Genomic DNA, 15380 nt, shown 5'->3' with positions numbered 1-15380 from the left:
GTGAATTGATCCAGCGGGGCAGCGCCACATTATATCCGAAGTACATAATTTGCCCTTCTTGCTGTCACTAACTCCGGGGAACTAATCACATGCTAGCCACGCAGTAAGTTGAGAGCTTATACCACAAAAGCATCTCGGATTTCTTATTTATAGTTTTAAATGTAATACTGTACATGATTTATGTGAGCGGGCAAATCAGATAACGCCTTAATAATATGACCCTTACCCTGGTATCAATTGCCTCTTTCTTCCACGATGCGCACTTAATATATATAGGACAGCTACTGCAGTTTTTCTTAAATCAGATTTACTTATAGTAGGTTCAAAACTGATTTACAATCAGTTTGTTTTTCATACTATTATTTGGATTTGATATTGGATACAGGTACAAAATGACAACCCGAGTCAAAGTTGCATTTCGCCCTGTCTTACGGCCTATGCTGGCCGGATTGTCTACCTCCTTGAGACCCTCTTCAACGAGGGGGCCGATACCGATAATATATGGTACTGGCAAGTCATCGGTCCGTCTGTATCATGCCAAGGTCTTAGACCACTACAATAAGCCCAGGAATGTTGGTTCGATGAATAAGAATGATATGGACGTTGGCACCGGTTTGGTAGGCGCACCTGCTTGTGGCGATGTTATGAAGCTCCAGATTCGCGTTGATGACAAAGGGATCATTTCGGATGTGAAATTCAAAACTTTCGGTTGCGGTTCTGCTATCGCGTCGTCTTCTTATCTCACGGAAATAGTTCGGGGGATGTCACTCGATGAAGCCGGCAAAGTGAAAAATACGAAGATCGCTAAGGAGTTAAGCCTTCCTCCGGTAAAGCTACACTGCTCTATGCTCGCAGAAGATGCGATTAAGTCTGCTATCAAGGATTACCAGTCGAAGCGTGCGGCCAGAACAAATCTTGCAACGGCTGATTCTACCGCCGCCCAGGCTGCTACGAAGGCATCGGTTTAATTCGAGCATTCATTTACGTCTCTATGAAACAACACATCTCTATAATGGATTCACAAATCGTATGGGCTTGAAGTAAGCTGAGTAAATGAGAGAAGCATTTGAAATTTTGTGGCCGCCTCACCTGGCCGCCTCGTTTGGTGTTTGTGAAAACTTTCTCTCTCGTATATTTGAATTTACGCGACTTCCTTTCACCGAAATATGTATATACAGAAGCAATATTTGTTCACGTTCTTGCTCGGTTTATTTTTAGATAGCCGTGAAGGCGAAAGCAACGTCAGATCATAAAATATCTACGATAGGTATACGAGCGGACGTAAGGTCAAAAACGTTTGTTTTCTACCATTCTGTTCCGAAGCAATGGCCTATGATGTGTATGTAAATATACTATTTACTTCTAAAAAGTTGCTCAAAATTTGGAACCAGACAAGCTCAGCAAAAAAAGATTATTTGTCAGTTTATTTGATTAGAACAGAATGATTAAAGTAGACACGTTAAATATGATAAAATTGTTTCGTGTAAATAATTGATAAATGTTGATAGAAATATTTTCCTTATAGTTCGCTTCTTTCTCTCTAAAAACCAAAATAATATCTCCCAGATCATGTTCATATCATATAAATTTAATAAGCTTTGCTTCTTCATAAGTTCATTTCAACCCCATGGTCACATGTGCGAATTACCCAGTCATCTAACATGAAGGCTAGTGAGGCTCGGGCATTGTCAGAAAGTCATAGCAACAGACCGTAAATAAGGCCAACAAGTCAAATAAGGAATATCATGAATCATACGCATCACAAAAAATTATTGCGTCTACTAAAGCAATAGATTGGTATAAATATCTCGTGTAAATAAAAAAATCCTGTACGATTTGCAAGAGATAGCAATAAAGATAGTTCAGCGAGCGAAAACTAATCTATCGGTCATCGAACGTGACATCGAGAGCCAAAATGGGCCAAAAGCCGAAAATGCCAGTCATTTCAGTCAAATATTTGGAACGTATAAGCGTGTAAAGAAAGTTTCATCAAAAGGTGTTATGAAGTCCTGCAGCAATCATAACACAACCCATTCCGTCGTGATCTTACAAAAAACAAAGATTAATCCTGAATATTGAAATAAGGCATATGCGTTAATCATTTCTCATAAAAATAGGATTTTGTGGCAAAGCCTGACGGAGTTTTGAGATTTCCGAAGTCATAACTGTGATCTTTCGTAGTAATCTGTATGCAATCAACAGAATGTTAAATTATCATCCGCCAAACCTCATCTTCGTCCAACATGGAAATGTCATCCTCCTTCTCCATGGTGTCTGGGATTGGGCCATATTCGCCCTCAAAGATGACCGCGCCAGATTTCCGACGGGCCTCGACAAATTTTACTTCGTCAGTCATTAATATGTCCGAAACAGTAGGACGCTGTGAGGGTTCAGGACTCAGCATCCACTTGACCAAATTGTCTAATCCATCTGCGCCTTCACACATGAAAGGGGGTATCCAGTCAGGTGCCACGCGGTCAATGCTTGACAGGTCACCCGATGACGAGCTCAATTTTCCGGCATCCGAGAGATCTCCTGAACGTAGCTTTTGCCAAGGTAAGCCATTATCGGGAAGCACAATGTTTGCAGCAATTTCAAGCATGACCAAACCAAAAGAAAATATATCGGCTGGCTGACCGTACTTCTGCAAGGCCAGAACTTCCGGTGCAATGTATTCTCTGTCCCCCTCGCGTTCAATACCCTTCGCAGCCGGACAGCTTGTAGCCATACCGAAGTCGCCGATCTTTAGAGTTCCCTCGAATGTAATAAAAATATTTGCGGGCTTCAGGTCCAAGTGCATATATCCTTGCTCGTGAATGTATCTGAGTCCTAGTGCTGTTTCGAGCAAAATCTTCCAAACACGCCATTCGTCCAGTTTAGATACACGGCCACACTCAGCCAGGAAAACGTCTAGATTGCCATTGTCACAATACTCGGTCATGATATATAAGTGTTCCTGATGCTCCCATGTGTCAACCATGTTGACAATGTAGTTTCTTCCTTCGTCATTGCGATTCGCATTTAGTGCTCGAAGAATTTCGACCTCTTCCATCTTGCGATCTCTCGACTTCTGGCCGATAATAGGGTATTTGGTCCGCTTCACAGCATATTTACTGGATATGGGGCTCGAGCTATCATTCACTAGGAATACTGACGAGAACTCTCCGGAGCCTATGAGCGAAACTTCGTCATATCTTTGAAGAAGGTAGGCGTCAAGGTTATTGTTAGTCGAGATGATCGGTTCAAAGTAGCTCAAAGTCCCTTTTGCAGGTGTGGAAGGTGTTTTGAGCTCTGGAAAGCCTGTAACAGATGGGGATAGTGGGATCCCTTTGGCATGTGGATCAGTTGGCGTTGAGGCATTGCTAGTAGCTGTGCTACTGTTGTGCCGGCTAGAGGGTGCAGAGGTCGGTCCTCCAAGAGAGAGATCGTAGCCCCCTTTCCCAAAACTCACGCGGCCAAAATTGAGGCTAGTCAATGATCTCGAAAAATCACCACGCACTTTGTTGAGACCTGAGGAAGATATGTCCTCATTTGATAGTATACTTCCGCCAAGCACTTTGGTGGGGGTTGGAGGCAGCTCGTAATCAGTACGACCGAGTTTGATATCAAAGTTCCCGGGTGCTGCTGGCGACTCCGCTGGTGTAGTGTCCGATGAATCAAACCCATCGAGCGAAGAGGTCGTAAACTGCGGCTGTGAGGGTCGCTTACACGGGGTGTCTGGCGGTGCAAAATGTGAAGCCTCTGATGTGTTTGATTGGCGATCTCTCTTTGACAGTAACCCAGTACTCATGAATGCTGCCTGGAATGGTTTCACTAATCTGTAGTTCTGTGGAGTTTCAAAATTGCTACCTGGAGCGCTGGAGATACTTAATGGAACCGACGACATAGAAGACGATTGAGGTAATAACTCGTTCCGAAACGAGGGAGACTGTGCTTTCCTATGAGAGTGCAATTGCGATTGGCTTGTAGACTCAAATAAGTTGCCGACGGTCCGAGGCAGTGTCACACCTGCATGCGGACTACTTGTGTTTGTTGCACTTGAGTTGCTTGTGTGGCTACTGACAGGACTGCTTGAAAGGCTCCTGTCTTCACTCAGCGAGTTGATTGTTTGCGATTGCGAGAGCGGGTGTGGATGCACTGATGGATTTGGGAGCGGATGGCTGGATTTGGTAGTAAAAGGGCTCTCTCTGGCCATTGTTTGGCTCCCCGTCAAATTTTCGACAGATACGGTCCGTCGAATCTTGAAAATACCAGGCGAATGTGATCCATTCTCAGGCTGCTTGTATGAATTCAGAAGGCTGTTCCGAGCATAGCGGGTTGGGTTAGATGGGGTAAATGCTCCGTTATTTCCACTGATAATACTTGCTGTGGCTGTTGTTGTTATCGTTGATAAGTTATGATGGTGGTGGTGATAGTAATGATGATGATGATGGTACTGCGACTCTTCGTTAAACTTGTTCTCGAGTTTCTGAGTTGTGACCGCCGACGCAAAATCAAAATCGAACGTGTTACTACCGGTTCTTGCCCTAGAAATAATCTTCTTTTCCTCTGAGTCTTTGGAAGAAGGACGCTTCATTGGCATGGTATCACCACCTAAGAAAGATAGTGTGCCCACAGAATCCGAGCCCAATGAAGTAACTCGTGAAGACTGAAACTCGAGACCAGAGCGGGCTACTGGTTTCGAACTGGCGCTACGCGTTGGGCTGCTCGGTGTCCCAAGCGACTTGAATGTCTCTCTGTTATGTTTTTTGGAAACCGGTGAACCGAGAGAAGCCTGGTCGAGGTGTAGTGTGCTCTCTGAGCGTTTCAACGGAGACAGTGATTCCGCAGACGTTAGCTCAGCAGGCGATCCAGGCAAGGGTGATGTTACGCTCAAAGGCGAAGTCCCAAGTTTCGTGTTTATTTGAAGTGGTGTTGACTTGGACGTTGCGTGTTTAGCACCTGCACGTGTCAAACGAGCTGTGAAGGATGCCGAGATCGCCGCTGTAGATGAGTTGTCGAGAATATGGGAGCCACAATGACCCGGAGATCCCATACTAGCAGATCGGCGCGTAGTCATACTACTGACACCAAATGTACCACCTGACCGAGTTACAGCATGTGGTGGACCAGTTGGAGAGCTACCCATGTGTGACGGCACCCGGGAAACCCTGACCGGTGTCTTCCCAGATGAGAATGGTGATATGGAAGATATTCTGCCAGGGGATGATCGTCGCGGTCGACCGGTGGTCGTTGGTAAGGGTGAATATGGCTCGACAACCTGCAAAGTCGGCGTCATTTCGCTGGACCAGAATATTCCCGATCAATATTGCGAGAGGATGGCGATGTTAATGAAGTAAGCCGCAGAGGTGATAGGACTGTCTTCGGCAATTTTAATCAAATTATGAAGATGTGCTGTCAAGAACCTGTGGTACAATCACTAGTCGACAATCGCCCAAGAATGTGGTAGCTGTAGTAGAAAATTCAGGACTGGTGCTGAATTCAAGAAATGTTGAACTGATGCTTCTATCTTTGATGTCTTATCCGTTGTAATCCAGGTGAAAAATGGCTTATCCTCAGACTCAAACATATAACGCAAGTACGCAAAAGGAATATCGATCCAAATACCATCGGATACTATCCTAACATTAGTAAATCTGAAAAATGCATATGAACGAGTCGTGATGAAAGACAATATGGTAACGAAACAAGAATAAAATAAAAGGTAGATTACAAGAAAATATCAGCTGTATATAGCGTATATAATGCTGACGATAGGGAAACCGAAAGAAGGTGCCGCAGGTTGTTTTTTGTTTTTATGTTTGGGAAAGGAGACACAAACAAACACGTACACATTCGTATTAAAGGTTAAATAATAATAGTAAATATGAAAAAGATTCAGATACATAAAATACGCGCCGTAAAAGTTTAGGCCGGGCTATATGTCGCACAAGTGGATAACTGGGCATGATGTATGATGTTACCAGTACAAGGTAGTACAGATCAGGAAACGACTGATTTTCTGCGCAATAACTCAATGAGCTAATATAAAAAAGGTAATATGTACACAACGCGAATCAAAGGTAGTAACACTCTATGCCAGCCGACCCATTTACACAGTTTAACCGGCCCAAAAACTCACTTGAACGCTCTGGAAAAGGTGTTTTAAAATGTTTCACACACTCTCTATATTACGCTTAGGCAGCCTGTGGATGACCATCAACTTAGCACTGTACTTGCTTTCGGCCTTCCATCTTATCGTGAAGCAACGTTATCTTACATTACGTCCTGGTTTCACTGTGTCAAAGTAGCTACGAGCATTGATAACTTCATTGAAGGAGTAGGAGTGTTTCCACCGAACTAAGCTCAAGATTTGTCAGCGTTGTGACCTCCACTCGGAGTATTGCACTTAGGTCTCCCAAAATGAATATGGTGCTGAGCATTAATGGCGGCACTTCCGTCACTGTGCACAATACTTGTTCTGTTTGTATGTCCCATCCACAGTGCAAGGGGAACATACGAGCTTGTCTAACAGAGTGACTGGTATTCGCAAATGGTATTCACAGATCTGATATCATATATTCAAGATGAAGGCATCACTCAATCATATCCTTTGTTGCGGTAATAACATCAAATTGAGTAGCTATGCTTGAAGTTTTGATATGTTCACTTGTATGACAGCACCAGGCGGCATAGCGGTAAATATAATGTGGACATGAGGTCTTCATGGTGGTAACATTTATGATTATTGATTTAGTGTCAAGTGATTACGCCTACTTTCAGCAATATCAGCACTAGAACAAACCGGTTCCATCATTTCTTACTACGAGCCATCATATGGTGTAGTTTTGATAGATCTAAAGCTTTGTTGTATTTGTACAGCCATTCTGGACCGAAATCGAGCTTAGCAACACTGAACAAGGAATACACTGCAAAGCTATAATATATTGGCCGTGTGGACGAACAGCATCTCCACCAGATTCACGCTTCATATAGTCCGCGCCGAATAATTAGATAACAGCTCCATCAAAACTGTACTGTATCTGAACTGTAGCACAGACTTCACTGTCATCTTGAAGTCTACTGGCTCTCACGTACTAATGAAGGTCAGTTTCAATCAAGTTGTGTCAAATATCCAGAACTTTCAATATGAATACGGGTGAATGCATAGCACATTTCACACAGCGAGACCGATGAGCCCAAGGGAACATATGTATTCGACCATATGCCGTAAGTTGTCATAGCGTGGCCGCGAAAGGTCAATTTATCTATCAGCGAAAAAGATGTCCGTGAAAACAGCTTATGAAGTGTCATCATAAAAGTCACTTTACTTAAGGGTATCATATCGACGTAACTTGGCTCTAGGCAGCTTTGACCTACGCAGCGAAGCTCTGACAACCCTTCCTGAGTCCCCGCAAGCGAGGAGCCAGAGCTAATATATAGGAGCATTCCTTCTGTCATCCAGCAATGCACTAATGCATCTGTTATTTCTGTATGAATGCACCGACGCTTCAATCACGCGTACAGCAAGTTCTCCGATAACAAATATGGTTAGCTCACCAAAAATGGGTTCGCTATGAAAGCAGGGAGTACGGTTACGTCTACTCGACAGGAGAGGGCCATTTGCACAGAGAACACATGGAGAGAGTTGTTTTAAGTTCGTGACCTTTCGCAGTTTAAGGGCAAATGTCGCTCTCTATGGGACTGGACATTCACCTGCACCGCGTTGTGACATGGATGTGAACTCGTGAACTCGTTAAATAACCCACCACTATTGGTATAAGAACCGCAAAAATCTTGAGAGAAACAAAGCGAAAGATACAACTTCAAGACGGAGTCAGTTTATATAGTACTGCCATAATGTAGGATTAATCCGTACATCACCAAAGAAGAGAAGTCTGTCCACAACTTTCGTCTTCTACAAACACCATCCAATTTGAGTGGACGAACGCTACGCTAGTCGACACTCGTTCAAATCGGCATTCATTAAAAGAAAATAGACTCGCTACGATATGTCACGATACATGGCATGAACACAGGCGCGCCTAAAACGATTCGTTCATTGCTATAACTATCTTTGGTTTGAGTAAATAGGGCAGAAGTAAGTGGTGCAACATATATTAGCACCACAGGCGCGATATAGACAAGGTGTATATTTGGCATCGCCCAACGAGCATAGCCGAGCCAAGAGTATACAATAAAATGTATCTGTAGTTCGATCTTAGAACTGTGTCGTCGTGGCATCTAGCATTGAATGACAAGTGCTGTCTATTCTTGCAGTTATCTCTGTGTTTAATGTCATAGTAGGAGTACGACATTGAAGTGCTATGCACAGTTGTCTTTGTAACGCACCACAGCGACCCCACAAGTAAATATCAGCACCATGTAGAGCTGAGAGCAAACTTCGAATGTACATAGTACTTCAAAATCGAGATTAGGTGCGCTGCTCTCGAGTTGAGTTTGGTAGTGGCCGTGGCGGGAAAAACACCCAACCAGTCGCCCCCGATAGGCGATCGCGATGGCCTTCTCCGACGGGTCCAACACATAAGATCACCATCATAAAATAAAACGAAGAGTTTTTTTTTCAACTACACCTCCATTAGGAGACCGCAACCGACTTTCATCTTGCTTGACAACAGGATCATTCGTGCTGGCACTGGTGGAATATTGGATAGAACTGGGGGTATATCGACCTAATAAACGGCGTCATCAAAGCACTCAAGAGTGGAGTTGACGGCAGAACAGTGCAGGGACAAAGCAACCAGCAACCGCATCTCTACGGGTCTCTGTCTTGTACGACTAAACTACACACACGACAGAAGTAACCAAGCAAACACTCTGCGAAACGCACACTTGGTGGAGAACTCTGGGTATGGAACAAGTCGAAATGAGCAACACAGCGGGTCCCAGTGTCGCTTTAACCTCACCACGACTACACGCGGCGAAGTCAGGCCGTAGCCTGCCTTCACCTCGACGTGAAGTCTCTACAGTTCCAGTATCAGCCACCGAAACGCCTCTAGGGGTGGACGATGCTGAAAATATAGCATCAGACGCTGCGAGTGTTCACAGCAAGGGAACATTTGACACCACTCGCGACGGAATCATCGAGGATGTCACAGGCGATCTAGAGCCAGTTGACACTGACGAATGGGACCGGCGTTCGGTCGCAACAGTAACACTGTCTTCCAACTCTGCGGGGCATATTTCGCACTTACCACCTACATTTCTAAGCAAAGATAAAGATGGCTTACGAGATACGCGCGAGACTCATTTGCGTGGACTAGAGTCTGAATCTGAGGGATATCGTTCTGAGGATAGACCTTCGAGTATTCGCAAGAAACCAGGAGTGGGCCCAGTAGGCTTGGGTGTAACTGGCGGAAGTTCCTCCGGTAGTGTTCGCAAAGAAAAGCCCAAGAATATGACAGTCGAGACTGAGACTGTGGCCACTGTCTCTAATGTTGCTATGACTTCAAACCAAGTTTCAACAGGCAGTCTGCGCACCAAAAAAGCCCCGGTAGGTCTGGGGAATCTGCGATCGCTAACATACGTAGGATAGTATCAAGTCGTCCGTACGGATCAAGAAGAAGAAAGCGAAACTACCTCCACAGCAAGGATCATCGAAGGCAGATATATTTGCAGCCAAAATCGCCTCGGCAGTAGGTGACGCCGATTCTTCTGACTCCGACGAGACTTTCGTTTACGAGTCTTCTACAACTCAAGAACAGCAAAGACCCGCGGCTTCGCGATTTAAGTCTCGTACGCCCTCAATTACTTCATTAACTGCAAAAGCAGGCTTCCTGTCTGATAGTATCCACTCTTCGACTGGACCTCACCGTCCGCTGAAACACAATCCAGAGGGGACGCCAAATAGTATACTGGATGGTTCCATGCTACCAGCACCTCATGGGCCAGGATTTTTCAGGTCACACAATAGCTTGCGGCGTCACAATAACAATCAACCTAATTCACCGCGTTCATCTAGGGCCTCTAGCCCCAGACCCGGTGCCGGTGCGAATATTTACAGTACACGACGCACCAAAAATATGCCAGGAATAAATGGTGTAGCCTTGAATCAACACCGTGCACAGCGCGGAGATTACTATGATGAGGATGATGACGAAGATGAGGAAGAGGCACCTTTAATATTTCCTAGACGTCGACAGACATCAACAAATGGCGCTTCGAAATCGAGTTCTCAACAGTCTCGTGCACGTCAAATAAAAATATCTCTTTGCATAATATTCTCTCTTTTATCGACTTTAGCTTTTGGATTTTCTCTTGGCTTCATATTGGCATCCTCGCGACCTTTGCAGCATGTTAAAGTACTTGGGGTTAAAAATGTACTAGTTTCTGAAGAAGAAATTATGTTCGATATAGAAGTCACAGCTTTCAACCCAGGACTACTGGATGTCACGATAAAAAACGTCGATTTGAACGTGTTTGGTACGAGCCTGTACATCGGCGATTTTTACCCGGATATACTAGAAATGGCGACCGAAGGTGCTACCATAGGCTCGTTGTCAAGGCGCAAGGGCGGGCAAGGAATCTCATTGTTCAACCACCCAACGGATTCGGCTCAACTCACTTCCATTAAAAAAGACAAGAAGGAGAAAGAGGAGGAGCCACAGACGATGCTTCTCGGCCGAATCTTGACCATGGATTCTTCTTTGATCTTCGCCGGGGGGTTTTTCACCAGAAAGCTAGATGTCTCTACAGGGGAACTACGTTTGGCAATCCCTACGAACGATACATCAGAACCAGATTTTGCGCGAAAGTGGTCAAAAATTATTGAGCATCCGTTCGACCTCTTAGTTCGTGGTGTCGTGGTCTACGATCTGGCGTTTTGGAGTCAGGGTCATACAACGACCATTAGTGGATCCGCACATGTCGATCCGCGAATCTCTGAAACTGAGCCTGGCGATGATCCTGTGTTCACAATTGGTGACGATGATCTAGAGGATGCGAGCTACAACAGCCCTTCAATATCTATGCTGTGGAGATTATTTAAAGGTTTTGGAAGTTCCCAACATTGAAAATATCCCTTAGAGCACATCGGTTAGAAAGGCGACAACGACATCACCGTGACTATACGTAGCCAGGAAGGTAGAGACGTTGGATGAATACCGGATTCAATGATTCGGGCAAGGGACTAGACTTATGTATGGGGAATGCGGGATGGCTTAAGGTGAATAGGAGTAATGATGTCGTTTTGAACTGTTTTCTGTTATTAAATTGGACGGGCTTCTTAAATATTATTCTGTAATGAAGAACGATTATTCTAATTGAGCAGATTGCAAACCTCACTCTGTGCCATTATTGGAATTTGGAATCGACGTATTAAGGGGGAAATTAACTTGCGTCTGTAAGAACTCAGTGGCTACGTATTACGGGTCTAATGTACCTATATTCGAGGTGGCTGTTTATTTGCAGGATTCTCACAGGATTCCAGAGACCAAAAACACTTGCTGCGTCATGACCTCTGTAGCAGATGTTAATCCCATGTGTCTGGTAAAAGCGGGTTGGAGTATGCTAGTACGGAACACTCTGAACCGCCTAGTGTGAAATCATTTCTCGCGTCTCAAGACACGCGAAGTTATGCGAGCAGACGCTATACTTCTATGACGTATCTGTTGCACGATATTATATTAACGGCATAAGTGCTCATAAGCTCACTTGACGCGAAAAAATCGCGTTTTCCTAATTTAATATTACAAGGTGATGTGTGTCACTTCTATATTTCCACATAACTGCTCTGGTACACCAGTCTGGTCTCATACCTGTCTACATATTTTTAAAAAAGCCTTCCATCATAAAACTGAGTATTAGCTCAGAGGGTTGAAAGATTAACGAGAGGTAGAGATGGACAAAGCTCTACAGAAGGGTGTTTTGAAAGAGCTCTTTACGCTTCCGCTGGCAACAGCTAAGGCAAAATTTCCCTCTTTTGTTGCTCAAGTTCTACAGATAAAGGAGCTTTCAAGTACTCCGACAGGTCCAAAAAGATTCCGTTTCGTGATATCAGACTCAGAGAATTTTGTGCAGTGCATGCTGTCATCGCATCACAATGACCTGGTTTATTCACAGCAAATCGCCCGCGGAAATTTCATTCGCGTAAAGGATTATACGCCTAGCAATATGAAAGACAAACTTGTCGTCATTTTGCTAGATGTAGAAGTCATGGCTGATCTTGGCGTCTGCGAGAGAGTCGGTCAACCGGTACCAATTGACATCAAGACTAAAGCAGAGCCTGAGGACGATACTGACCCCAATGGAAGTGGCACAGCATTTTACGGAAACAATCAGCAGAAAACGACATTTACGGAGTCAAAAATGCCCTTAGCAAACAGCACGAATAGCATGGGAACTGGTGGTAGTGCATCGACGAATAAAACTCGTGGTACTGGTTCCGTCCCGTCAAATATATATGCCATTGAGGGATTGTCACCTTATCAAAATAAGTGGACGATCAAAGCCCGCGTGACATTCAAAAGTGAGATCAAGCATTACCACAATGCTCGTGGTGAAGGCAAACTTTTTACCGTACACTTTCTGGACGAGACTGCTGAAATTCGTGCGACAGGTTTTAACGAATCTGTCGATTCTCTGTACGATCTTTTGCAGGAAGGCTCTGTATATTACGTTTCAAAATGTCGGGTTACGGTCGCCAAAAAGCAATTCTCGAACCTGACAAATCAGTATGAACTTGTATTTGACAGGGATGCGGAGGTTGAGAAATGCGAAGAGGAGGCGGCAAGTGCTGTGCCACAAATGCGGTTTAAATTTGTTGAATTGGCGAAATTGCACGATATGGAGAAAGATACAGTCGTGGACGTTTTAGGTGTTCTTCAAGATGTACGCGACTGTACCCAGATTACGGCACGTAACACTGGCAGGCCCTACGATAAGCGAGATGTGATGATTGTCGATGAAACAGGATACTCGGCAACAGTATCAATATGGGGTAAAAATGCAGTTGACTTCGACGTGCAAGTTGGTAGTGTGATGGCACTGAAGGGCGCCAAAATTAACGACTACAACAATAGTCGGTCACTCTCATTGCTACAAAGTAGCTCAATGAGTATTGATCCCGATATCACTGAGGCTCACAAACTCAAAGGCTGGTATGAAGGGAGCGGCCGCAGTACAACATTTACTTCATTGCAATCGGCAACAGGCGGGATGGGCTCGAACCGACAAGACACTCCTAAGACTATTCTACAAGTTAAGGACGAACAACTTGGCATGTCAGAACAGGCAGATTATTTTACGCTAAAGGCCTCAGTGGTTTTCTTCAAGAGTGAAAATTTTTCGTATCCTGCATGTCCTACGGAAGGATGCAATAAGAAAGTGATTCAGGATAGTGATGGAGGCTGGAGGTGCGAAAAGTGCGATCGATCATTTGCCGCACCTGAATATCGGTACATCCTGATGTTTCATGTGTCGGACTACACAGGCCAATTATGGCTATCGGCCTTCGATGACATTGGAAAAGTCATTCTCGGGAGACCGGCTAGTGAGCTTGTAACGCTTAGAGAAGATGATTCGGACGCGTTTTTGGAAGAGCTTAATAAGCGTGCCGGTATGGATTGGGTGTTTCGATGCCGTGCAAAGCAAGATTCGTACCAGAATCAAATCCGAGTACGCTATTCTGCGCTTTCTGCAGCGCCCATGAATTACACTACCGAGGCACAAACCCTAGCTAAGTTGATCGAAGCGTACAATTGACGCCGAGTCCATTAGTTATCGACGAGGCTGTCCTTGGGTTTACCTAAATAGCATACCCCCAATGATATTGACAGTAAATATTAATGGAACTTTGATATTTAATATATAAATATATATGCACAGGAAAAATTTGTCCGCTCTTTCGAATAGGATATCATAATATCCAACAATATTGTATGTAATATGAAACTATAGACTGAAGCTATTCAGAAGATTCCCATCGAGTAGTTGCGCAAGCCCACTAGGCTGTAGATGTGGCGCACTCAACTTCAGCCGACAATGATTCCTTACAGATCAGCACGCGTAAAACTAGGTCCATCGAAAGGCTCCGGGTTAGTCAGGACCTTCGGCCCCGTGACTGGCTCGCATGTAGCTCTGCGACCGTTTTCCGGACCAGCAACTGGAGTCTCACCAGCCTGAAATGCTTTCAGAATCTTGACGACGCCATGGGCAGTTAAATCCTCGTAATAGTCGTCGTTAATTGCGATCATTGGAGCATTGACGCATGCTCCTAGACACTCTACTTCCGAGATAGTGAAAAGTCCATCTTTTGTGGTTTCTCCGGGCTGAATTCCGAGGTATCCGGTGATCGCTTCCATTATAGAGTCTGAATTGCATAACTGACAAGGGGTAGTGGTGCAAACTTGAATATGGAGCTTGCCCATGGGTGTACGATTGTACATAGTATAGAATGTCGCCACCTCGTACACACGCATCGGGGGCATATCAAGCATCTTAGCGACGTAGTTCATGACGGAAATAGACGTGAACCCAAGTTGACGTTGGCCGAGATCAAGGAGAGGCATAACTGCCCCTTTCTTATACTGCGGAGGATACTTCGCTATAATTGCCTTGGCCCGCTCCACATTCTCGGCATTGAATTCGAAGGGAATTGAAGGGTTGTTCTCTGGAGTGTTTCGGTGCTAACATGTCAGTTAGTTCTTCAAACAGTTGGCAGGATTCTTGCTCTGTACCAAATCTTCAGTGACAATATCACCAGCTAACAAAGCAGCAGTAATTAACGATATAGAAGAGACGCAGAAATCCATCAAATAGGAAATCTATGATTTTCATCGCTATCAGAGAAATGTTGAAGCTTACCGTTGAAAGAGCATGGGAAAATCGCACTTGCTTCTTCATCAAAGTACGCAACACGGTGACACGAACGCGCGGAACGAAACGCGCGCAAACCGACATTTCGAATCAAGACGAATCGAGTGGTGAAAGTATTCAAGTAGCAAGAGTCTAGTCGTCTGATTACTGAACGGGGTTCTTCGCAAGAAATATTTGCGATGTCCAAAAATTAGCAACGCACTTGATAGGCTACAGCTGGTACAAAATTTGGAGCTGAGCCGAAAATAGAGTTCTTTGAATAGACAATTCTAGCAATTTTCATTGGCTGGGTGTATACTAACAAATTCGAGGAATTGATGCCGTGTTCCCTAAACGTTGTGAGATTTAAAGCAAAACAGCTACAACGGCGCTTATTCAAAGCTCATCCAAATAATAGCTTTCTCTCGATATCCATGGACAGATAGTGTGAGAGCAGAACATTAAGTTTACTACGTAAGTCCTTTTCAGCTCTGCACCTCGAGCTCAAGAAGGCGCTATCAAATACAAAAGAAAGGTCTAGCGGATAAAGATGCACAAAGAATCCACCAAGGTGACAGTGCCTCTCT

At 44.5% G+C, this 15380-nt stretch overlaps 5 protein-coding genes across 5 annotated transcripts; 3 read left to right on the top strand and 2 right to left on the bottom strand.

Annotated features, from left to right (window-relative positions):
• Positions 1-437: 437 nt before the first annotated feature.
• Positions 438-968, top strand: V1510DRAFT_358555 (ISU1 conserved protein-like protein of the mitochondrial matrix; the record flags this gene model as incomplete). Its single annotated transcript, XM_066930926.1, has 1 exon — positions 438-968. One exon carries the CDS (start codon positions 438-440, stop codon positions 966-968), a length of 531 nt encoding a protein of 176 aa, XP_066791897.1.
• A 1238-nt stretch (positions 969-2206) lies between these two features.
• V1510DRAFT_358483 (kinase-like domain-containing protein) lies at positions 2207-3790 on the bottom strand (the record flags this gene model as incomplete). Its single annotated transcript, XM_066930917.1, has 2 exons — positions 2207-3411; positions 3544-3790. 2 exons carry the CDS (start codon positions 3788-3790, stop codon positions 2207-2209), a joined length of 1452 nt encoding a protein of 483 aa, XP_066791896.1.
• A 2612-nt stretch (positions 3791-6402) lies between these two features.
• Positions 6403-11012, top strand: V1510DRAFT_405620 (vacuolar segregation subunit 7-domain-containing protein; the record flags this gene model as incomplete). Its single annotated transcript, XM_066932341.1, has 10 exons — positions 6403-6466; positions 6567-6600; positions 7034-7085; positions 7151-7209; positions 8074-8080; positions 8287-8347; positions 8799-9493; positions 9531-9901; positions 9962-10191; positions 10243-11012. 10 exons carry the CDS (start codon positions 6403-6405, stop codon positions 11010-11012), a joined length of 2343 nt encoding a protein of 780 aa, XP_066791895.1.
• A 686-nt stretch (positions 11013-11698) lies between these two features.
• On the top strand, positions 11699-13841 carry V1510DRAFT_409584 (uncharacterized protein). Its single transcript, XM_066932590.1, has one exon. It carries the CDS (start codon positions 11839-11841, stop codon positions 13699-13701), a length of 1863 nt encoding a protein of 620 aa, XP_066791894.1. The 5' UTR covers positions 11699-11838; the 3' UTR covers positions 13702-13841.
• A 3-nt stretch (positions 13842-13844) lies between these two features.
• On the bottom strand, positions 13845-15310 carry V1510DRAFT_88200 (thioredoxin-like [2Fe-2S] ferredoxin-domain-containing protein). Its single transcript, XM_066935812.1, has 3 exons — positions 14803-15310; positions 14676-14748; positions 13845-14624 (listed from the first exon to the last, which is right to left on the bottom strand). Exons 1-3 carry the CDS (start codon positions 14814-14816, stop codon positions 13989-13991), a joined length of 723 nt encoding a protein of 240 aa, XP_066791893.1. The 5' UTR covers positions 14817-15310; the 3' UTR covers positions 13845-13988.
• Positions 15311-15380: the final 70 nt, after the last annotated feature.

Source organism: Dipodascopsis tothii, assembly GCF_038497935.1.
Source record: "Dipodascopsis tothii strain CBS 759.85 unplaced genomic scaffold V1510scaffold_1, whole genome shotgun sequence".
NCBI lineage: Eukaryota > Fungi > Ascomycota > Lipomycetes > Lipomycetales > Lipomycetaceae > Neoaidaea > Neoaidaea tothii.
This window is presented reverse-complemented; position numbering and strand designations above follow the sequence as displayed.

What these genes read in the sequence shown, in the direction of transcription:
- V1510DRAFT_409584 (XM_066932590.1), top strand. Translation starts at nt 11,839, where the DNA reads ATGGACAAAGCTCTACAGAAGGGTGTTTTGAAAGAGCTCTTTACGCTT.
- V1510DRAFT_88200 (XM_066935812.1), bottom strand. An exon ending in ATATTGTCACTGAAGATTTG is followed by an intron (nt 14,625 to 14,675) that starts GTACAGAGCAAG and finishes CTGACATGTTAG; the next exon opens with CACCGAAACACTCCAGAGAA.